The 18751-nt window shown below is 36.8% G+C and overlaps 7 protein-coding genes across 7 annotated transcripts; 4 read left to right on the top strand and 3 right to left on the bottom strand.

Moving 5' to 3' along the window:
- Window positions 1-610: 610 nt before the first annotated feature.
- On the top strand, window positions 611-1951 carry BDF20DRAFT_820173 (phosphatidylinositol N-acetylglucosaminyltransferase subunit C; the record flags this gene model as incomplete). The annotated part of the gene is given in 5 exon segments (XM_053077516.1): window positions 611-752; window positions 834-1055; window positions 1132-1309; window positions 1327-1710; window positions 1783-1951. The coding sequence occupies 5 exon segments, from the start codon at window positions 611-613 to the stop codon at window positions 1949-1951; spliced, it is 1095 nt and encodes a 364-aa protein (XP_052936275.1).
- Window positions 1952-2230: 279 nt separating this feature from the next.
- Window positions 2231-3015, bottom strand: BDF20DRAFT_819511 (uncharacterized protein; the record flags this gene model as incomplete). The annotated part of the gene is made up of 3 exons (XM_053077464.1): window positions 2231-2359; window positions 2439-2625; window positions 2723-3015. 3 exons carry the CDS (start codon window positions 3013-3015, stop codon window positions 2231-2233), a joined length of 609 nt encoding a protein of 202 aa, XP_052936276.1.
- Window positions 3016-7113: 4098 nt separating this feature from the next.
- Window positions 7114-8206, bottom strand: BDF20DRAFT_805622 (WD40-repeat-containing domain protein; the record flags this gene model as incomplete). The annotated part of the gene is made up of 3 exons (XM_053076501.1): window positions 7114-7155; window positions 7279-7611; window positions 7679-8206. Coding segments are annotated over 3 exons (903 nt in total), but the record flags the coding sequence as incomplete, so codon positions are not given.
- Window positions 8207-10369: 2163 nt separating this feature from the next.
- BDF20DRAFT_819346 (concanavalin A-like lectin/glucanase domain-containing protein) lies at window positions 10370-11775 on the top strand (the record flags this gene model as incomplete). The annotated part of the gene is made up of 4 exons (XM_053077451.1): window positions 10370-10841; window positions 10943-11107; window positions 11183-11278; window positions 11351-11775. 4 exons carry the CDS (start codon window positions 10370-10372, stop codon window positions 11773-11775), a joined length of 1158 nt encoding a protein of 385 aa, XP_052936278.1.
- A 49-nt stretch (window positions 11776-11824) lies between these two features.
- Window positions 11825-12886, top strand: BDF20DRAFT_497250 (uncharacterized protein). Its single transcript, XM_053075604.1, has 3 exons — window positions 11825-12251; window positions 12318-12429; window positions 12499-12886. Exons 1-3 carry the CDS (start codon window positions 11877-11879, stop codon window positions 12630-12632), a joined length of 621 nt encoding a protein of 206 aa, XP_052936279.1. The 5' UTR covers window positions 11825-11876; the 3' UTR covers window positions 12633-12886.
- A 236-nt stretch (window positions 12887-13122) lies between these two features.
- On the top strand, window positions 13123-13535 carry BDF20DRAFT_497350 (uncharacterized protein). Its single transcript, XM_053075605.1, has one exon. The coding sequence runs from the start codon at window positions 13218-13220 to the stop codon at window positions 13500-13502; it is 285 nt and encodes a 94-aa protein (XP_052936280.1). The 5' UTR covers window positions 13123-13217; the 3' UTR covers window positions 13503-13535.
- A 1090-nt stretch (window positions 13536-14625) lies between these two features.
- On the bottom strand, window positions 14626-16516 carry BDF20DRAFT_497210 (clasp N terminal-domain-containing protein). The gene is made up of 4 exons (XM_053075603.1): window positions 16382-16516; window positions 16050-16277; window positions 14824-15985; window positions 14626-14755 (listed from the first exon to the last, which is right to left on the bottom strand). Coding segments are annotated over exons 1-4 (1407 nt in total). The 5' UTR covers window positions 16397-16516; the 3' UTR covers window positions 14626-14753.
- Between the last annotated feature and the right edge of the window lie 2235 nt (window positions 16517-18751).

Genomic DNA, 18751 nt, shown 5'->3' on the forward strand with positions numbered 1-18751 from the left:
AGTTGTTTACATCTACTTGTACTTTTATCGACACTCATTCTTTCCGTATAAACGTAAATGCTAGCCTGAAGACTTGTTAGCTTACAAATCGATTATCATTTTCACTATTAAGTGCTGGCTTCCAAACAATTCGAGTAAACGATTGCCTGTAAATGTTGCAAAGGGAGATATTATACTAGATTTCCTGTTGGCTTAAATTGATGGATTAGATCCGTTGAAATCCAAACTTAATAGTGAATGCAATCGTTTATATGGTATATTTATTGAATGTTTGGACAGCTAGAAAGAGTGAGCAAAAAGTATAATATGATGCAGGTAATGCTCGGATAAAGAATTTCAATATAAAAAGCGAGCCTTTGTATCAAGCTTAAAATTGAAATCCAGCAATTTATGCTCTAAGCTTTGGTTGGTTTTCTGTCATTCTTATTTCAATAGATGAAACTGATGACAGTTTCCTCGCGTACACAAACAGATATATAGTCGAATATTGTATAGGATTTAGCTACTTCACATTGAACGTGGACAAAGAAGAAACGGAAGAACTACGGTTGTGTTGCACCATTCAGTGTTCTAAAGCATGAGCACTTCTTCTTTTCCTCCTCGTCCAGCGATGCCCATCATAGAAAGGTCATTTCGTAATCAAGAGTATAACAATCCGAACAACCCGCCCTGGCAAAAGCTATTGTGGGTAAAGCAAAATTATCCAGATAATTATGTAGACAGTACATTCTTGGACGAGTTACAAAGGAATGGTAAGACCATATCCTTATAGGAGTTGAATTCTTAATTATAAACTGATGCGGGGCATTTTTCCAACATTTTGACTATCACAGTAAATGTACGCACTTATGATTATTGGACCATGGTATACGAGTCGGGTGTGATTACTCAACACCTAAGCAGTGTAGTGATATTTATCGCTATATTTATCTATTTACAACTACATTCAATAACTGGATACAACCTCATTTGGACTGGTTCATTTCTTACTGGAATTGGATATATTTTTTGGGACCTTATTATGTTGAAGACGAGAAGCAATTATGAGTTTAAACGTAAGGGAGAAAAGAGATACAAATTGCGATGAAGGAAAAGAAAGTTTACACCTTCTATCATTCTTCTGCTTATCAGGAAAAAGGGTAGCAAAAAGTGCATTTTTCTTCTTCATTACACTGCTTGGTCTATCGCCAATTTTGAAAACGCTGACAAGCCAGATAAGCGATGATACCATATGGGCCTTGACAGTGATCTGCTTTCTCATCAACGTCCTATTCCATGATTACAAAACATCCACTACCAATACCATGAAGTAAGTGATCGTAATAGAGGAGGGCGGTGCAAACGGGAATTCTTGGCTCACAATTTCCTTCATTACAAAACTGCTTCACTGAACAGAATACCCGGTTCATTATCAACAAATGCAGCCATTTTCGCCTCAGTATTACTTGCATCAAGATTAGATACAAATTATGACGTTTTTGGATTGCTCTCTTTCGCAGTCGAATGGTTTTCCTTGTTTCCTATATTTAGAAGACATTTAAGAGACCTGAAGCCAGGGATACAAATCGGACTCACCGCCACTATGCTACTTACTTGTGTTCTCATGTTTCTCAAAATCTCCAAAGCGGTTGTCTTTATCTACATTTTAGGCTTTAGCTTTCTAACCTTCATTTGTCCATATTGGCTGATATTTATCCAAAAGTACAAAAAGTAAGTTGGTCCAATTAAATTTTTGTGACAAGTAGTTGGGGATATAACGATAACACTTCATCCTTCTATTAGTGAAATTCATGGACCATGGGATGAAGCAAGACCGCGGTTACAAAGAACTAGACGTAATGTCTATAGAAAAAGAACTGTTACTACTAATTCTGCTGCTCCTCCTCCTCCTACTACTACTACTACCAACGTTAATAGTGCACCCTCAAATAACAACACCAAATCAGGTTAATTATAATAAATAATGTAACTGTTGTACGTACGAGGTTGGGGTATTTGATCGAAGACCCTGTTTTACTGTGCTTGTGCATACATCACACAGTGTATGGCATGAAAAAGAAAGAAGCAGCAAACGCAACTTTCCTTCTTTGAACACATGATCTGTTAAGGGGAGGGTTTATTAGATATTACAAAATAAAGACGTACATATAATTAAGTACAAGATTAAGAAAGAAAAATGATATGTATGGATACTACATTTGAGCAGATTCTGTGACTATAACATAGATTTTTAAAAACTTTTGAAATCACTACTGTTGATGTCAACAATAGTCGATACAGAGGATACTGTAGATATAGTATCATTCGATAACTTTCTGATATTGGTCTTTGTTGAATTAGGTTTATCATATATATGACACTGAAGATTACATTAAAAAATATAATCGTAAGTAACCTTGATCTCTTCTTCTGTAAAATATACCAAGAATCCCTTTTACCTTGTGTGCATGCCTATACCAGAGCATATAATTGTTCTTTTTCTTGCCATTACATGCTGAAACGTATCGATGACATTGATGGCAAAGACCTTCTATAACATCTCCTTTACCCAGGCGATGTTTTAATGGTTTCAGGAAAGGCTGACCCGACACAGAGGAAATACCGTGATAAAATTGTTTGTGATACCTACAAAGGTTGAAGGAGGCAAAGGTTTGAGATGAGTAAGAACCAAAATTTTCTTGGCTTAAAGAAAAGGGTAAAGGATCATCATGGGATAATTTACCAGTAAGCACTATTTTTCAATTGGAGCCATTTGCCTGGTTGACAAAGATCACAATAGCCTTCTTTCAGGTGACCCGTGTACCGTACCCATTTGGGGGTATAGTAATCATTTTCGTATCTAATTTTCTGGCGGCGAGGCATAGCAGCCAGCATTTGATCATTGAGTTCGATCTGTTGCTGTTGCTGGTGATGATGCTGTTGTTGATGATGAAGAGGGGAAGGATGTTGATAAGAGGAGGAAAATGGCAGTGTATCTTCTTTTTCCAAAGTATAAGGAGTCGGTTGTACATCCATCACCATTGTGGCAGGAGCAATATTACCAGTTATGTTTAAAGGGTAATCTTGGAGCATAGATCTTAATTTTTTACGTGTTGCTGTAGCAAAAGAAGAAGCTTGTTGTTGTTGTTGTTGTTGTATTGTTATTGAGCTCATCGATGTGGGTTCACTAAAAGTGGGCGTACAGAAAAGATTATTGTTGCTACATTGTTGATGAAAATAAGGATTTTGTGCTTCAGTTGAAGCAAATGTTGTGGATGATATGGATGGTCCGTACTGATTATTGATGAGGGAAGTCATTGATGTTGTGTTATTGAAATATCCAGTATTTGTAGTAAGGGGTAGCTCATTGATTGCTATTACTGATGACTCTTTTCTATTGTATGTTTGTATGGGGCGATTGTCATTACATCCGCTGCGAGTATTGACTTGACGCTGACTGGTAGGATGTATTGATATTGCTTGCTCATTGAAAAAGCATTGGTCAGGTTTGTTAAAGAGAGCTAATTGTTGAGGTAATTGTTCAATTTTTTCATACATATGTTGTTGCTGAGAATATTGTTGTTGCTCAAATGAATGTAATTGTAGTTGTCTCTTCGTGCTCCCTGCAACAGTGCTTGCAGGTGAGTCAGAAGAGGATATTAGAGTAGATGGACTACTACTACTGCTACTACTAATGCTCTTATTATTCACTATATCATCAGTCATCATAAGATCGTTTTGCTGATTCAACATGCTATAACTATTGAACAAAACTATGTTTAACGAAACTGCAATATTAGTATAAAATGTATGAATGAAAGCAATGACTGTTTAAAACGACTTTACAATTCAAATCCGGATTCGTGAGTTCTGGTGCCTTTGAACAAGGAAACAAATAGGTTTCATAGTCTGTGATCATAAATTGCTGCGAAGATTCATCTATGAGTCGAGCGTTGTAATAAGAACTTGGTACATTGGAAGGCTGATTTTGTTTGTAGAGTGATGGGTATCGTGACGCTTGATTGTAATGTATATCACTGTACTGCAAAGAGAAACTGTTGAAGACGCTGTCTTGTGTGTTATTACGCGTATTATTAGACGTAGGATATGCAGCCATTACTACTAAATGTATGTAACCTAATGGAAAGAAATGGAGAAAAGCGAAAATGTAACAGAAAAAGAAAGGGAAGGAGAGAAGAGATAGGGTCTAGGAAAGTTTCAAGAGGACCTTTTTATATTTGCATTACGTGTGCGAGTAGTAGAGTTGGAGATGGTTACAATAAACTTTGACCAATTTAAAAGGGAATTTTTTTTTCTGTGCCGTAGAGAGAGTTTATATTGTTCTCAATCAAAGTTGAAAAAGTACACTGTTACATACCCACACATACACAATGAGAGTGAGAGAGAACAAAAGATATACACTATACTACACAACTCGGACAGAATATTAAGCCGGCTACTACTTCTGGTTGCTAGTGTGACTTTAGCATGTTTGGACACGCAGTACGAGAATTTAGAAAGAGATTGTAATCGTGGTATCCTCATTTTTTTTCTCCAGTTCAATAAAGTGCATTCGTACCAGGTGTACTTCTGAGTCACCTGAAAGTAAAGGGAGAGGAGGTAAACGATGATAGGTTTGATTTACTATTTCAGCGTTGTATAATTGGATGTACAACAAGGGCCTTCATAGCAAAGTATAAAATATGTAGCCGAGAAAAACGGCTGTCAAATTGCCGAAGCTGACAAACAGACAAAAATATTTCTCTTGGTGCTGGTTAAGGGGCTTCTGTCTGGCGCTTTGGCCATAGATGTTATTATAGTCTGGTTCAGTAGAAAGCTTCAATAAAACATTTTAAAGGAATATATAAATACATGTATACATAAGTGTTCCCATATCTAGAATCTGTGCCGGGTTGTCTTAACGTAGAAAGTTTACAAATTTAAAGGGTCTTTGATCCCTCATACGGTTAGTATGAAAAAATAGAAGCAATAGTAAGCTTTCTCTAAGCGGGAATTGGTTCGGAAGAAAGAATAGCAACCTATTATACTTCTGTATCTCTCTCTTTCGATTGTGTTTATGATCGAGCGGCTCAATTTTTAATCTTGGTAATATCTTGTTGTGAAAAGTTACACATATAACTCTGAAAACACAAAAAGAATAGCGGCTATTTTCTGCTTTACACAAATACAAAGAAGACGTAGAGAAAAATTGATCGAGAAGTGTATATCTTTTCATTCTGTAGGAATTTGACCTATATTCTACTCGCTCTAATATCATTGATTCCCTCCGATCTGATCAGACTCTAAACCATCTAAAGTGAAGACGTCTTCAGCATTGGGCACTCAACACATATATTCTAAAACAAACGTGTGAAGCACATGCTTTTAAATAAAAAGAGTTGCCAAAGGAAAGGTTCTGATTGAAGGACAGCATGAATTGATCAAATGCTTATATTTTTTTTTTTTTTTTTTTTTTTTTTTTTTTTTTTTTTTTGTGTAAGTTATAAAATTACAATCCAAAAAAAAACCACACAATGCAGTAAGTTTCGATTAAGGTTAGGCTTACTTTTTCATCAACCACTCATGTCAATTTGACATGTAATTGCCTTGTAACAAGAATGGTTTATGCAAAGAATGACTTTAGCGTTTTTTGTGTGTGCCCTGATAATGCGGTGACTTTGAACACGCGTTTTTGAGCGTTGCATATCTTATGGAATTTGAATTACATATCCGTTTATGAAAGACTGCCAATGTAGCAGCATGAAGACAGTAAAAGACTTGTTAGATTACGACACCAAGACCACAGTTTTATCTGGAATCCTTTTTTATTTTATTTTTCTTTTTCTAGTTCACTATTGTATTGTGTGACAAAAAAGCACAGACAAAAAAAAACTTAAGAATGGGAGAACAATAGAGGAGATGGCGACAGGGCCTTTCTTTTGTTCTCTGAAATAGGTTTTTGTGTAACAATGTACATGCGTCTTTCGAATGGTTGGACGATCAATGTATGATCGTTTGCAATCTTATTGTTCTCGTTTGTAAAATAGTTAATATTTTGTCTTTTACTACTGACCAGAGTTTTCGTCGTTAAGTTAGTTAGTACCTCATCTCATTTATTTCTTTTGACTAAGGAGGATCTCTAGGTAGTTATGACGCAAACTAAAGGCTCCCGCACTTCCTTCCTTCTGCTGCAAGCCGTCGGCGGGCCCCGTCGTATTTTGTTTTTCAAGTTCCATTGCTTTTTGTTGGTCGATATTTGCAGTCGATACTCTAGGCTTTGTGAGACAGAATTAGCTAGTGTAATCTAGCGGCTTTATGCTTCTTTACTGTCATTTATGTCATAGCAAGCCAAACGATTTATTTCTGATACTGCATTCAAAGCTGCTGATTTGTCTAACTTTCAACTTGAGAATCATGGGGTCTGAAGCAGTAATTGATCTATTGCTAATACTGATTTAGGCATAATAATCCTTTATTGATGGTCTTTTGAACAAGCTAAGTATGGTTTTTTTTTTTTTTTTTTTTTTTTTTTTTTTTTTTTTTTTGTGTGGTAAAAAAGGATAGAAATACAATCAGAGAGGTATACGCAAGTTATATACATATGATATTAAAAACTAGAAAAGTTACAATACTAGTAAAACGGGAAAACTACAATATGATATTAGGAGGATAAATTAAGTTACTAAGAATATTTTTACAAGAATTATGAACAGACGGGAAAAGTTTTTGACAGCAAAAGAATCAGTCCAAGTCTAGACACTTGATGTTCAAGTCGTGAGCAAAGTCCATGACGAGTATTTTTCTGTCTTGGCTCGCACTAAACACAAAACCAAAGGAGATCTGTACATTAAGAATAAGCGTCTGATAATACCACTGTGAGATGCTGAAAGTTACCTGATAATGCGTTTTTTATCGAAATGCACGTCAAAGATCCAACTCATGTGTCCACTTTGGAAATTGAGAAGACAGGCTCCTGAACTAGAAAAAAGGAAGCTTTAAGATTTAGAAGAAAAAATCATGGGGCCTTTTTTTTTTTTTTTTCTGTGTAATTCTTTACTTTATATCCCATACACGAATGGTCTGATCGTAGCTGGCACTGACGATCTTATTACCACGTAGGCGAAGATTTCTTACGAGACCCGTATGACCTTCTAATATACCAATGCATAATCCTGTCTAAGAGAACACAGAAAAGAAAAATGGGGTTAGGGACACAGCAAATCAGAAAAAAAAAAAAAAAAAAAAAAAAAAAAAAAAAAAAAGCTCGTGCATTGTTGCTTCTCTTTCTTATTTTCATACCTCTGCATCCCACACTCGGATAGTATGGTCGTTTGAACCACTGACAATTCTTTTACCATCAAACTGAACACAAGCTAAGCCATGCTTATGGCCAGCAAATTCTCGAATCAGATTGCCTGTTGAGATTTGCCATAATTTGATTAATGCGTCGCTAGATGCGGAAACAAGAAAGTCCTCTTTTAATTGTATAGCATTCACGGGTCCTTCGTGTCCCATAATCATCCGTATAGGTTGAAACGTTTTCCTGCTCCAAATTCGGATGGTACCATCTTTGGAAGAGCTGATGATATATCTGCTATCAAAGGATACATCTGACACACCAGCAGTATGGCCCTGAATGAAGATAATAAATGCGTTAATAAACGGGTTGTCGTAAACAGCATGACAGGATGTCATTTACATGAAGTCGGCCTCGGACACGTTTTGTTCGCATATCCCATACAATGACTGTATGGTCTGAAGATCCAGATACAATGATTTCATCGTCATATTGTAGACAAAGAACACTTCCTTGATGGCCTTCCAAAGTATGAATACACTGGTACTGTTGTATGTCCCAGATCTTAATGGTTCGGTCTCGACTCCCTGTAATGATTTTATAGTCGTCAAATTGTAGACAATAGACGCTATCCAGGTGTCCTAGTAGGTAGTGAGAAGCCACTTTTCCTAACCTCCACCGTGTCTCTAATTGATGTCGTTGCTTATACCAATAATACCACGTCTGTTCTTCTTCAGTCAAGTATAGAATATCTTGAGGAATCTTCAGCCTCCATTGTTTCTCCATTGTTTTGTATTTCCATACTTCGTCAATATAGAAAAGCCTGGCCCATGTTCTGCTCACTTTAGGAATAGCGAGTAATGTGTCAAAATCAAGTAAGGATACGATATATGTACATAATTCGACAGGTAATTTCTGTGTAAAATCTTTTTTTTATTTTATATCAAAAAAAAAAAAAAAAAATGAACAATCAGGTCAGTTTCTCTAACACATTGACTCTTTTTTTTTTTATTTTTTTTTTTTTTTTTTACCTATTCTTTTACTTTGCTTGTTAATTTCTGGTGGTAGACTGTGATAATGCACAACTCGTCTCGTCGTTGGGGAGGTGCGTAATCTATTAGATTTATGCATTTGATTATCGCCATGTCGTTTATTTGATCTCCTAAGGAAAAATTGCCGTCGCTCTTTCGAAATAGCGGCGCTTGTTGATTCTATAGCTGTTGTTGAAGGAGAAGAATTGCTGCTATCGGACACAGTTGCCATTTCGACATCTTGGTTCTGAGGTGGTGCTACAGGAATGCCAAAGGTGTCATTGTGCATGTTACGATGAGGATACGCCATTCCGTAAATGATGTTTCTGGGAATGCAATGGTCGATTTTGATTTGTTTATGAGTGAGAAGTGTCAAGACTGATTTGATTTATTGTATTTGCAAAGAAAAATTAAAAAGAGGTGCGTTACTCCCCAAAATGGATAGCAGCTTTTTTTTTATTAAGTTTGTTTCTTTGAATGTTCGATTTTGAGTGAAAGTCAGTAAAGCTTCGCGTACAAAAAAGTAAAAAGATAATATGCTGCCGTCTTGCAGAAAAATATGAAAAAAAAGTGAAAACAGTGGAAGAAGAAAGAAATGTGAGGTTTCAGCAGAAAGTAAGTATAAATCACAATTCAATATAAAATAATCAAAAGAAGAAAGGTCAACAAACCTGCTTAAATTAGATATGTTTACCGTTCTTCAATGATCTTCGGCCTTTCTCGCACAGCAAATATCTTATCCCAAAAAGCAGACGTTGTTTTTCCATTCTATCCAAAACAAGCAATTTCTTCGTACCTAAAAAGAGTCACATGTAACTTTGTGTGTTGCTGCCCAAACATACACATCTATACTAAGTATAATTTCGCGGGCAGTGCAATGCTTCCTATCGTATGCTATGACAACAGCAGAATGGCTGCTACTTGGAAAAAATCGAGAAAATTTTTTGGAAAACTTTTAATAAAACTACCACAGTTGGTATAGTAATCGTTCCAGGAAACGACATAGATGTGCACCCATGGGTTAACAACCACTGAAACTCAAGCAATCAAATTCACTGCTGTCTTTTTGTTTGCCAACAATGGCGAGTTTTTGTATGCTACTGTGTGACAATAGCAGTACTAGTGAGATGTGGGCTTCAATTCAAGATCGAATATTCCCTAATCTGGCTTTACCGATAAACAATGAATACATGTAACATTGAAAACTGAGCAACTTTTAAACGAGCTTTGTTTGTTTGTCAAAGTTTCAAGGTGTAGAATCATTCAAGGCCTATTCATGTTAAATGAGTCAAGAGTAGCAGAGCAATGCACCCGAGCTAACGAACGGCCAATCTAAACAATAGGATGGCATCCAAATCACCATTATTCAGATAAAGTAACACTAAGAATGGGTGGTTTTTCAAGATTTTCATCAAAGATTTGTTGTGATCGACTCTGATAAAAGGACAGTAACGAACATAGCCCTGCTATGCTGCATTTGGTATGATCAATCAAAGAAAACAGATATAAGCGTGTCAAGGGTTTCGCACTGTCGAGCACGGTCAAGGTATTATCAAATGTCTGCTTTACTTTTATAAGCAAATCCAATCTGTCAACATTTATTCTCGAATGCTACCTACCATGAAGAATTTATCATCTATCTCTATTGATCTTCGATTGGAAATCTATATAAACCGCGATAAATTTATCATTCCTGCGTCTTCTTTCAGATAAGAAGCAAAGGCCCATGCTCTGTAATTGAAATTTTCTCATCTTCCCCACAATTGAATGATTGCGTACCTGATTCCTCCAGATCACCTGGAACAATACAATGGACGAACGAAAGTAAGTCACAAATAGATACACCCCCATTTGAAACCGCTCATTTGGGTTGTTTAAAAAAAAACAAAACGGCATAATGCAAATTATTGAGTATTTTTCTCTCTTTTTTTCAGGCCCCAATCATTCATTTTCTGTTTCTTCAACTATTTTCGACGATTGAAGCATTAGTAGATTGTTCATGTCAGCGACATCTTCACGCAGAGAAATATATCTTCCTTCTGGCTACGGAATTAGAAATTTTATGGAGCGGTTTCCAGCACGAAATACATCCGAACATAAAGCTCTTAAAGAGCATCTTTTTGAGTTCTATGCAAGATATTCAGAAGATCCTCTATTTATCCCATCCTATTTGATGGATACAGCATTTGCTCAGCTCTTGCAGAAACAGTATCACATTTACACCTCAGCTAGAGACCTTGTCGATCTGCCAGAGAGTACAGTATCCAAAACGAATAATATATGGAAGCCTGTCTGTGGACGGAACAGCAACGGAAAGTACGATGAACAAACCACCACAAAAGCCGAACAAGGCAAAAAAGATCGATATGCACCCTCCCACTCACAATATGAGGCACTGAAAAAGTTTGTTTTAGATAATCCCAGCACAATCGCTCTCATTAAACAAGACTTCCGTCTGCCTACTGGATGGTGGCGAGAAGTCAAAAACAAAAACTTGGATATCAGCTTGAATGGCTTGGAAATTTATTGCAGAGGTAAGCAAAAATAAATAGTTGTCTAGTCAAATCCTTTTCAACTTTTGCTTAGACGAACAAACTGTTGAATTTTGATGTTAAATTTAATCAATCTATTTCAGGTAACGGTAAAGATGATACCGAAATTGGAACAGTGCGAGGCAACCGTGCTATTAAAAGACAATGTGGAATATATTATTTTGAAATCGAGGTCTTGTCAAAATCGATTGACAATGATATAGCGATTGGCTTCTCTAAGCAAGCTTATAACTTCGATAGATTCCCAGGTAAGTTTCTATCACTTTTGATTCATTATACATTACGTGGGCTAAAAACGATAAATATACTTTTCAAATGCATAGGTTGGGAACCCGACTCTTGGGGATATCATGGAGAGGACGGCAAGCTATATGCTGGACAAGGTCTCGGAATAAGTTATGGCCCGAAGTGGGGATCAGGTATAAACATCACAGATTTTTTGTAGGAGAGGGACGCACCCTTTAACCCACTCTTATTTTATCGCTGAATAGGGGATATCATTGGATGTGGTGTGGATTATAGAAACAAGTCATTGTTTTATACTAAAAATGGACGTTATCTAGGAAAAGCATTTCAAAAGATAAAGAATGTTGATCTATACCCTATTGTTGGAATGAGGACAGCGGAGCGAATCGAGGCAAATTTCGGACATAAACCTTTCAAATTTGATATTAAAGAATACGTTGCGAACGGAAAGACAGAGCTTTTACACAAAATTATGTACCCTGAATCCTCTACAACTGTATTTACAGCAGATATCAAGAGTAGCTTTGATTTCAAAAATATGACAGACGAAATTGTGATGGAATATCTAAGTCATAGTGGGTACGATGAAACGGCTCGCTTATTGGGAAGATTGATCAATACCAAGCAAGAAGTCGACCAAATCTCCAAGCATAAAGGTAACATGAAATGACATACAAACAAAAGCGAAATCAGTGACCTGAAGAAGTAGAGACACTGAAAGTTGGTATAGAAATATGTAGATTGATAGTAGCAGGAAATACCGATAAAGCAATGCAATTGTTTACAAAGTTCTATCCGAATGTTTTGCAAGATAATCCTTTACTTCTCCTCAAGTTAAGATGTCGAAAGTTCTTGGATATGGTACAAAAAGCCCAATCAGATGCTATACAAGGAACTTCAACCAACTATGATGAATATCAAACAGATAACCTCCGTATATCAGCCAAAGAAAAGAATACGGGTGAGAAACGCGGTCTGAGGGAGGATGGCATTCCATCTGGGCGTACAAAAAAGAAACAGAAAGTTACCAAAGATAGCGCAAAACGAACAGGACATTTAAACGACGCACTAGCTTACGGCATATGTTTGAGACAAGAGTACGAGGATAAAATGGCAGTGGATCCAATAGTCTATTCAGAACTGATGGTAAAGCGGAAACATACTTCCTTGAAATTATTGTACACGTCTGATGTGTATTTTTGTTTCGTGTAGACTTCATTCTCTGCACTTGCTTATACTGATCTATCAAATCCTGCAGTAGCCCATCTTTACTCACCACAATATACCGAACGCATTGCATCCGAAGTATATTCAGCCATTTTAGGTACATAGTAAGAGCATTTATGGATAGAGCTAATTGTCACGCACTAACTTGTCCTCTTGCCATATTTAGTATCCCTCGGAGAGAATCCAACGTCTTCTTTAGAGCGTTTATACCGTCAGACAAGGTTGGTTATGGAAGAATCAGTAATCACTGGCAATGGGAAGGCAGCTTTGATCAATCTAGATCAAGATTGTTTACGTTGACAAAAATGTACTAATAAGCTAGAGCTTTGCATTTACTAAATTTCTTGAGTATACCTTGATTATCTATTGTATATATATCTATCTCTGACACCAACATTTTAGAAATACTATGTATATTTAATTCTTTGAACCAAACCCCATGGACATGGCTCACTTAACCTTCTGTACGAGGAAAAGCTACCAGTTGTGTTTTAGCCTTTTTTGAAACTATACCCTTTGGAATTAAGTCGCACATTTGAACGGCCTACAGTTGAAAAGCAACAGGACATTGGTAATTGTGATACCGCCCTGGTCAAGTATTCAATCATCTGCAATATTTTTTATAAGATAATGACAGTGAAATGTATGAAAGACCAGTGCACATACTATGCACGCCTGACAAACACAGCATTATGATGATAGTAAACAATGTTGAACTTCTATTGCTTTGCTTCTTCTGTAAGTGATCTGTATACTGAGAGAACGATCCTTAAGTTTATTCTCTTAAATAACGCTTCATTTTATGTGATTGTTAAGAATTACTTCAATACATCATAAAGGTAACTGTATACTTTGAGGGCCTTGTTTGCCAGCAACTCCCGAATAATGTACTCCACGCCAACTATTTTTGTTATGAGGGAAAGCCACGCCAAACACATCTATATAAAAACCATGACCGGCATACTGTGCTACGCTTGTGCTAATTTTGCTCAACGACAAGATGGATGTTCCATACTCAGGTCAATAAAACCCAAGAGGATAACAGCTGTCAAAAAGGCTCGTACAATTTACCAAAACCGCTCATCCAATATAGCTGCTGAACCCACTACAATTAGCACTCCTTATCCCAGCAAATACTTGCGTTTTTACTTCTACAACACTCACCAATAACATCTGCTTGCTCAAAAGATGAATTACTATTACCCATAGCTCGGCACTAGCCTATCAACGCCACTGTCACTTACGGGCAAGATGACTATTATAAACACCTATTACTTTCATAACTTTGATATATTCTTCAATTGTTATAGCCCAACAACCAGATTCTCTCATCGTTTGAACAGCAAGTTTGATCGGCTCATTTGATAGAAACAGTCTCCTCGCTTTTGCAAAATGTACTATCTTTTTCTATTATAAGCAGATGGTTTAAATAAGATTGACTCGTTTGTTCACTATCTTATAATAGAGGAAAATGGCTCATCTACCTCTTCCAATAAGCTGATCAGCCTATTTTTGTGCGTGTACATATGGTACACCTCTTCTTATTGACCCACGTTACAACTCTCTTTTGTCATGGTCTGTTATTATTATTATTTTTTTTTTTTTTTTATTATTATTTTACTAATTTTTGTTAATAGATAGAGAACTATAGCTGCTAAAATTTAAAATGAATTTTTATGACAAATCTTTTAGATTTAAAAATAAATACTACTTTTTAACGGAAGAAAGATTAACTTTTCAAAGCTTTTTCAAAGTTCACCTCTTCTAACGATTCGCGTTAAGAAACTAGCAAAGTCTTCAGCTTTGGGTAGGTTGCTGGGCGAATTAATTGCGTTTAAGACACGCTGGAGAACATCATCACGATGAAGAGTATGCGGAAGGAGCGGTTGGGGAACTTGGTGTGCATTGGTATCTAACGCTAGACTTGCTACGTCAATTTTCTGGTCTTCTTGTAACAAATTGGGAGCATCAGCGACTTTTGGTATCTGTTGGTGATGCTCCACAATTTCATCTTCGTCTTCCATCTTGATATAGACTTCATCTTCAATGTCACCGTCCGCAGTGGTCAGATAATCGGATGGCTTTGCAACAGCGCCTTCAACAGGAAGCGAGACCTCAGACTTGATCACCTCTTCGATGGCTTGATTACTTGCAGTATTTGCTAAAGGTTGCGTTGTAGGAAGTGTTGTTGAAGATGGTATAGCCGTACTGTTTGTTGGTGTTAATTCTTCAATCTTCAACTCTGGCGTCATTGTCTGTAATTCTGGCGTTGTTAATTCTTCTAATTTTAACTCTGGCGTCATTTTCTGTAAATCTGGCAAATCCATGGCTGAGATAGATTCTAATAGAGGACCCTCAGGACTATCAGGAGGATTATTGGCACTGTTGTCACTGTTGCTGCTGCTGCTGTTGCTAACATCTTCCTGTTTTATGGGAGATGAGTCTTCAGTTTTTATGAAAGATGCGTCTTCAGTTTTTATGAAGTCTTTACAATCTTCAGAATTCGACGATGCTGTAGGTAGGGAACCTCTCGTTAAGCTTTTTGGTAGAGCACATGCACGGGCCAGTTCTTGTTGCCGAACAGTAAGGGGTTTACCGTTCGAAGATATTGCAGTACGCAAGACTGGTATTTTGGAGGGACCCATAACGCGATTTCTCTTGGCTGATGGTAACGACAACGTTGATGATGATGATGCTCTTTTGAGAGGGTTTTTGGTATTGTTTGAAGAAAGTGGAGCCTTCACCTCAGTAGCTGACACAGGAGAGCACGAAGTCTCAGAGGTATTACTTGAATTGGAATCTTGACTACTTGAATCATTTACGCGATTTCTCTTCGATGGTGGTAACATCAATGATGAAGATGTTGCTGCTCTTTTGAGAGGGTTCTTGGTATTGTTTGAAGAAAGTGGAACTTCCGACTTAGTATCCGACACCGGCGGGCACGAAGACTCAGGGTCATTACTTGAGTTAGCATTTTGACTACTTGATGAGACTGCAAGTTTTTCGATGGTTGAGGAGGACGATGTCGTTGGTGTAGCATGTTTAGAAGCGCGAGCTGAACTATTTTCCAAGGTTTTCAAATGAAGCTCTTCCTTGCGTTTCACCACCAATGCTGCGATACCGGGTTTTGACATGTATTTTTTGAGTTGACGTTGAGGTGTCGAATCTAAACTGGACAGTATGTGGTCTGCTTTTTCTGGCCAAAGGCAACTGTAGATTACGAATGTCTTTCTGCATTCTTCTCTAACGGTAGGTGAAGCATCTGTTAGTCCTTTCTTATAGAAGCAGGAATGCAAAGCTACATGAACTTCTGGCTTTTCTTCAGGGTTGATCATCTTCCTTGGACCATAGGTTTCTATTATTACGCCAATGAAAGCTGCTATATGCTTTCGCAAGTCGGGATTCTTGTCGTCCATCCCTTTGTATAACATTTGGAATAGTCTTGCTTGAAAGCCTACGTTCTTCAAGAAGACCTTAGTGACTTCAAAGCATTTGGTTACAGTAAGTTTGCGGCGGCTACTGCTGCATTTCAATAGACCGGAAAGAGTCAGTTCAAGTAAGTGGAGACCAATACGATGACCACCGAAGTGCTTGCTAACAGCCTCAATTAATAAAAGGCACTCCATGGCAAGGGAAGTTCTCAAACTAAGAAGCTACATAAATGTGTTCATTAATTATGATGTTTAGATCGAGTGTAGTTTGAGCAAGAGAACTTACAGTGCCAAGTAAGTTTGGAAGAAGATCGCGTACGCCTTTCACGAAAATTTCTTCTCTTGAAGCATCTCTCTCATAAGTGTCAGCATTTTCGAATGATTCGACTGCAAGGCGCAATTCATAAAGGGCCCTATCTTTCTTTTTCCAGTTGTCATCGGTGTCTTTTTCCTTGAATAAAGTTTTATATTCTTCCAACTTCTTTACAACTTGCGAAGAAGTTAATGTCAAGAACTGATCAAAAAACAAAACAATTGTTCATTAGCGCCATTTAACGTAGCAATAGTGCTAATAGTAATAGCGTATAATAATATATTTAATTGTATGTCTTCGCTTACCTGCATGGTGTACATACTATCAGTATTCGTATTCAATATTCAATTCAATATAATATTCTTATGGAAAAAATATATAAAAGTGATAAAGAAAGAGAACTGTTTTTACAAAGACAAATTGCTCGTTTTAATAGTTCAGTGAAAAAAAAAAAAAGGTTCCCTCAGCCCAAATAGCGCTTTAGCCAATTTCAGGAGCAATTCAGGAGAAAAAAAAAAAAAGCTCTTTTTGTGCAGCCTTTCTAAACCATAAAACAGAACAAAAACAAACAAAACTGAAACAACTTATTCGATCCAAGCTATGCACTTTAAAGGCCATAAAAGCAAGTGTCTACAGAATCAAGAGTGTCTTAGAAAGATTGACTTGTAGTTGTGCTATTTTGACATGGATCAAGTTGTTCGATAAGTTAGTTATTCAACAAATCCTCATTTAATTGTAGATCGTATTCGATCGTTTCTTCTAATGACTTCCGTTTTTTTTTAGCCAATTTAGACTAAAGGTTATTTTTGTTCATACAGGTACAACATTAACCCCTAGAATTACGGAACATGTTCCTTGCGTGCGTACCTGCTTAGATAGTTTGATTGACTTTATGGACTCTCTGTCGTTATCCTTTTACCAGTTCTCTTGTAGTCTCGCAGTCTTTCATGTTGAATAAAAGCACAAGCTATACCTGAGGGCTAAAACCAGTTTTCGCTGATGTTGGCAAAGTTTTTCTTTAGTAGCTCTTTCAAAGCCAAGAAACAGAACTTTAATGTGCTGATCACTGCATGTGATTTTCAGTAATTGTAAAAAAATGAGGTTGGTGTTGCCTATCAATATTCTCTCTAAAAAGAGAAAAATCAATTTAATCTCAGACAGTCATTGTTCACTTCTATAATTGTATGTGTTTGAAGATAACTCTAATAGATAAAAACCAACAGTAGCAGTAATAGAAACAGCCAGTACAACCATCAGATAACCCTCTGTAGTTCTCTTCTGAAATAATAATAATAATAATAAAAAAAAAAAAAAAGCTACTGGTGGTGATAACGGTAAGGCGACATTATACTTAGTTAGTAGCTTGACGTGAGTTAACAACAAGTACAGTTGTAACCGCTTACAGTACTGACGGCCTCACCAAACGGTGGTATCCAAAAATCCACGTTTCGTTTCAATAAGATTCGATTGGAATAACTTTAAATTTCCAAATGGCACGTTCTCTATCAATTGGTGGTCTATAACTTTAGTTGATTCTGTCTATCAAAAGAAAACTCACACACTCTAGGCTCAGATGCTGTAAGCAATTAACAGCCAAAAGAAGTAGTTGAACCGGCCTTAGTAAATTGGACCAAACAGCTAGAAACGTGCCAATGTATTGAAATTAACGATCGTATCAATGCTAGTCCCTAAAAGTATTTCTGCTAATTTCAGTCTGTCGCAAATGAATAGAGTATTTGTTAACAATTTAGACAAGTTGTTTAGTTACATGTATTTGTCCGCAACAGATGAAGTACTGTCTTTTAAGATTATTTCAGACTAGCAACTCTATTCGAACTACTAAATTTAGCTCGACTAATTTCAAATTATGTACTTCTTGTCCACTCGAAAGCAAGTGCTCGTAATGCGGTACATCAGCTACTCTGTAGTGATTATGTAACCACACGTATAATACAATGGCCATCGGGTATCAATTCTGAAGCTCTTACTCTGCAGGAATGTACAAATCTAAGCTCAGAACGAGTATTCAGACGCTATATTTAGAAATTGCTCTCGACAGGTATTCATATTTTAGAGAATGAGGGTTCTTGCATATTTCCATTTTAAATTGAACATACTGCTACGCCTAGTACTTACTATACGTCAATGTGTTCGAATTATCCTAAAGCACAAGTACTGATCATATTAGAAACTTGCAAAGCCAGTCGTAGTACTATAGAGAAAAAAATGATTATAAACTATTCAAGGCTTGTATAAAAGGCAGCTAGTCGTATGTAAAAGCGCCACTAATTCGTCTTAGATTCTCGTAGTATATCTTTCTTATACATTAGTTCAAACACTTTCGGGAATTTGAACAAATCGTTCGTTCGATAAAAATATGAGATAGGAACAGTGTGGTATTTTCTATACGGCCATTAACATATAAACAAGAATTAGACCACACCTTTTGAATATACACGCGCTACTCAGAAACTTATAAGTTTTAACGTACACGTCGCTTAACAGAGCAGAGTGCTACAAACTAATGAATTCCAACATTATAAATGTACTTGCCAAACCGGCCATTTTGAGTAGTATTGTCAATAGTGCATACTAGCATGTTTATGGAGAAAGTAAGACAATTGCTTAGAATTCAAAAGAGTAAGCTACTTCAGACAGATCCAAATATAGATTGC

Source organism: Mycotypha africana (genome assembly GCF_025528875.1).
Source record: "Mycotypha africana strain NRRL 2978 chromosome Unknown BDF20scaffold_5, whole genome shotgun sequence".
In the NCBI taxonomy this organism is placed as follows: domain Eukaryota; kingdom Fungi; phylum Mucoromycota; class Mucoromycetes; order Mucorales; family Mycotyphaceae; genus Mycotypha; species Mycotypha africana.

Bases quoted from the DNA above. Each gene is read 5' to 3' on its own strand.
- BDF20DRAFT_497250 (XM_053075604.1), top strand. From the start codon at position 11,877: ATGCAATTGTTTACAAAGTTCTATCCGAATGTTTTGCAAGATAATCCT. The intron at 12,252-12,317 runs GTAAAGCGGAAA...TGTTTCGTGTAG, and splicing joins TAGTCTATTCAGAACTGATG to ACTTCATTCTCTGCACTTGC. The intron at 12,430-12,498 runs GTACATAGTAAG...TGCCATATTTAG, and splicing joins AGTATATTCAGCCATTTTAG to TATCCCTCGGAGAGAATCCA.
- BDF20DRAFT_497350 (XM_053075605.1), top strand. From the start codon at position 13,218: ATGTACTCCACGCCAACTATTTTTGTTATGAGGGAAAGCCACGCCAAA.
- BDF20DRAFT_497210 (XM_053075603.1), bottom strand. The intron at 15,986-16,049 runs GTAAGTTCTCTT...ACATTTATGTAG, and splicing joins TTCCAAACTTACTTGGCACT to CTTCTTAGTTTGAGAACTTC.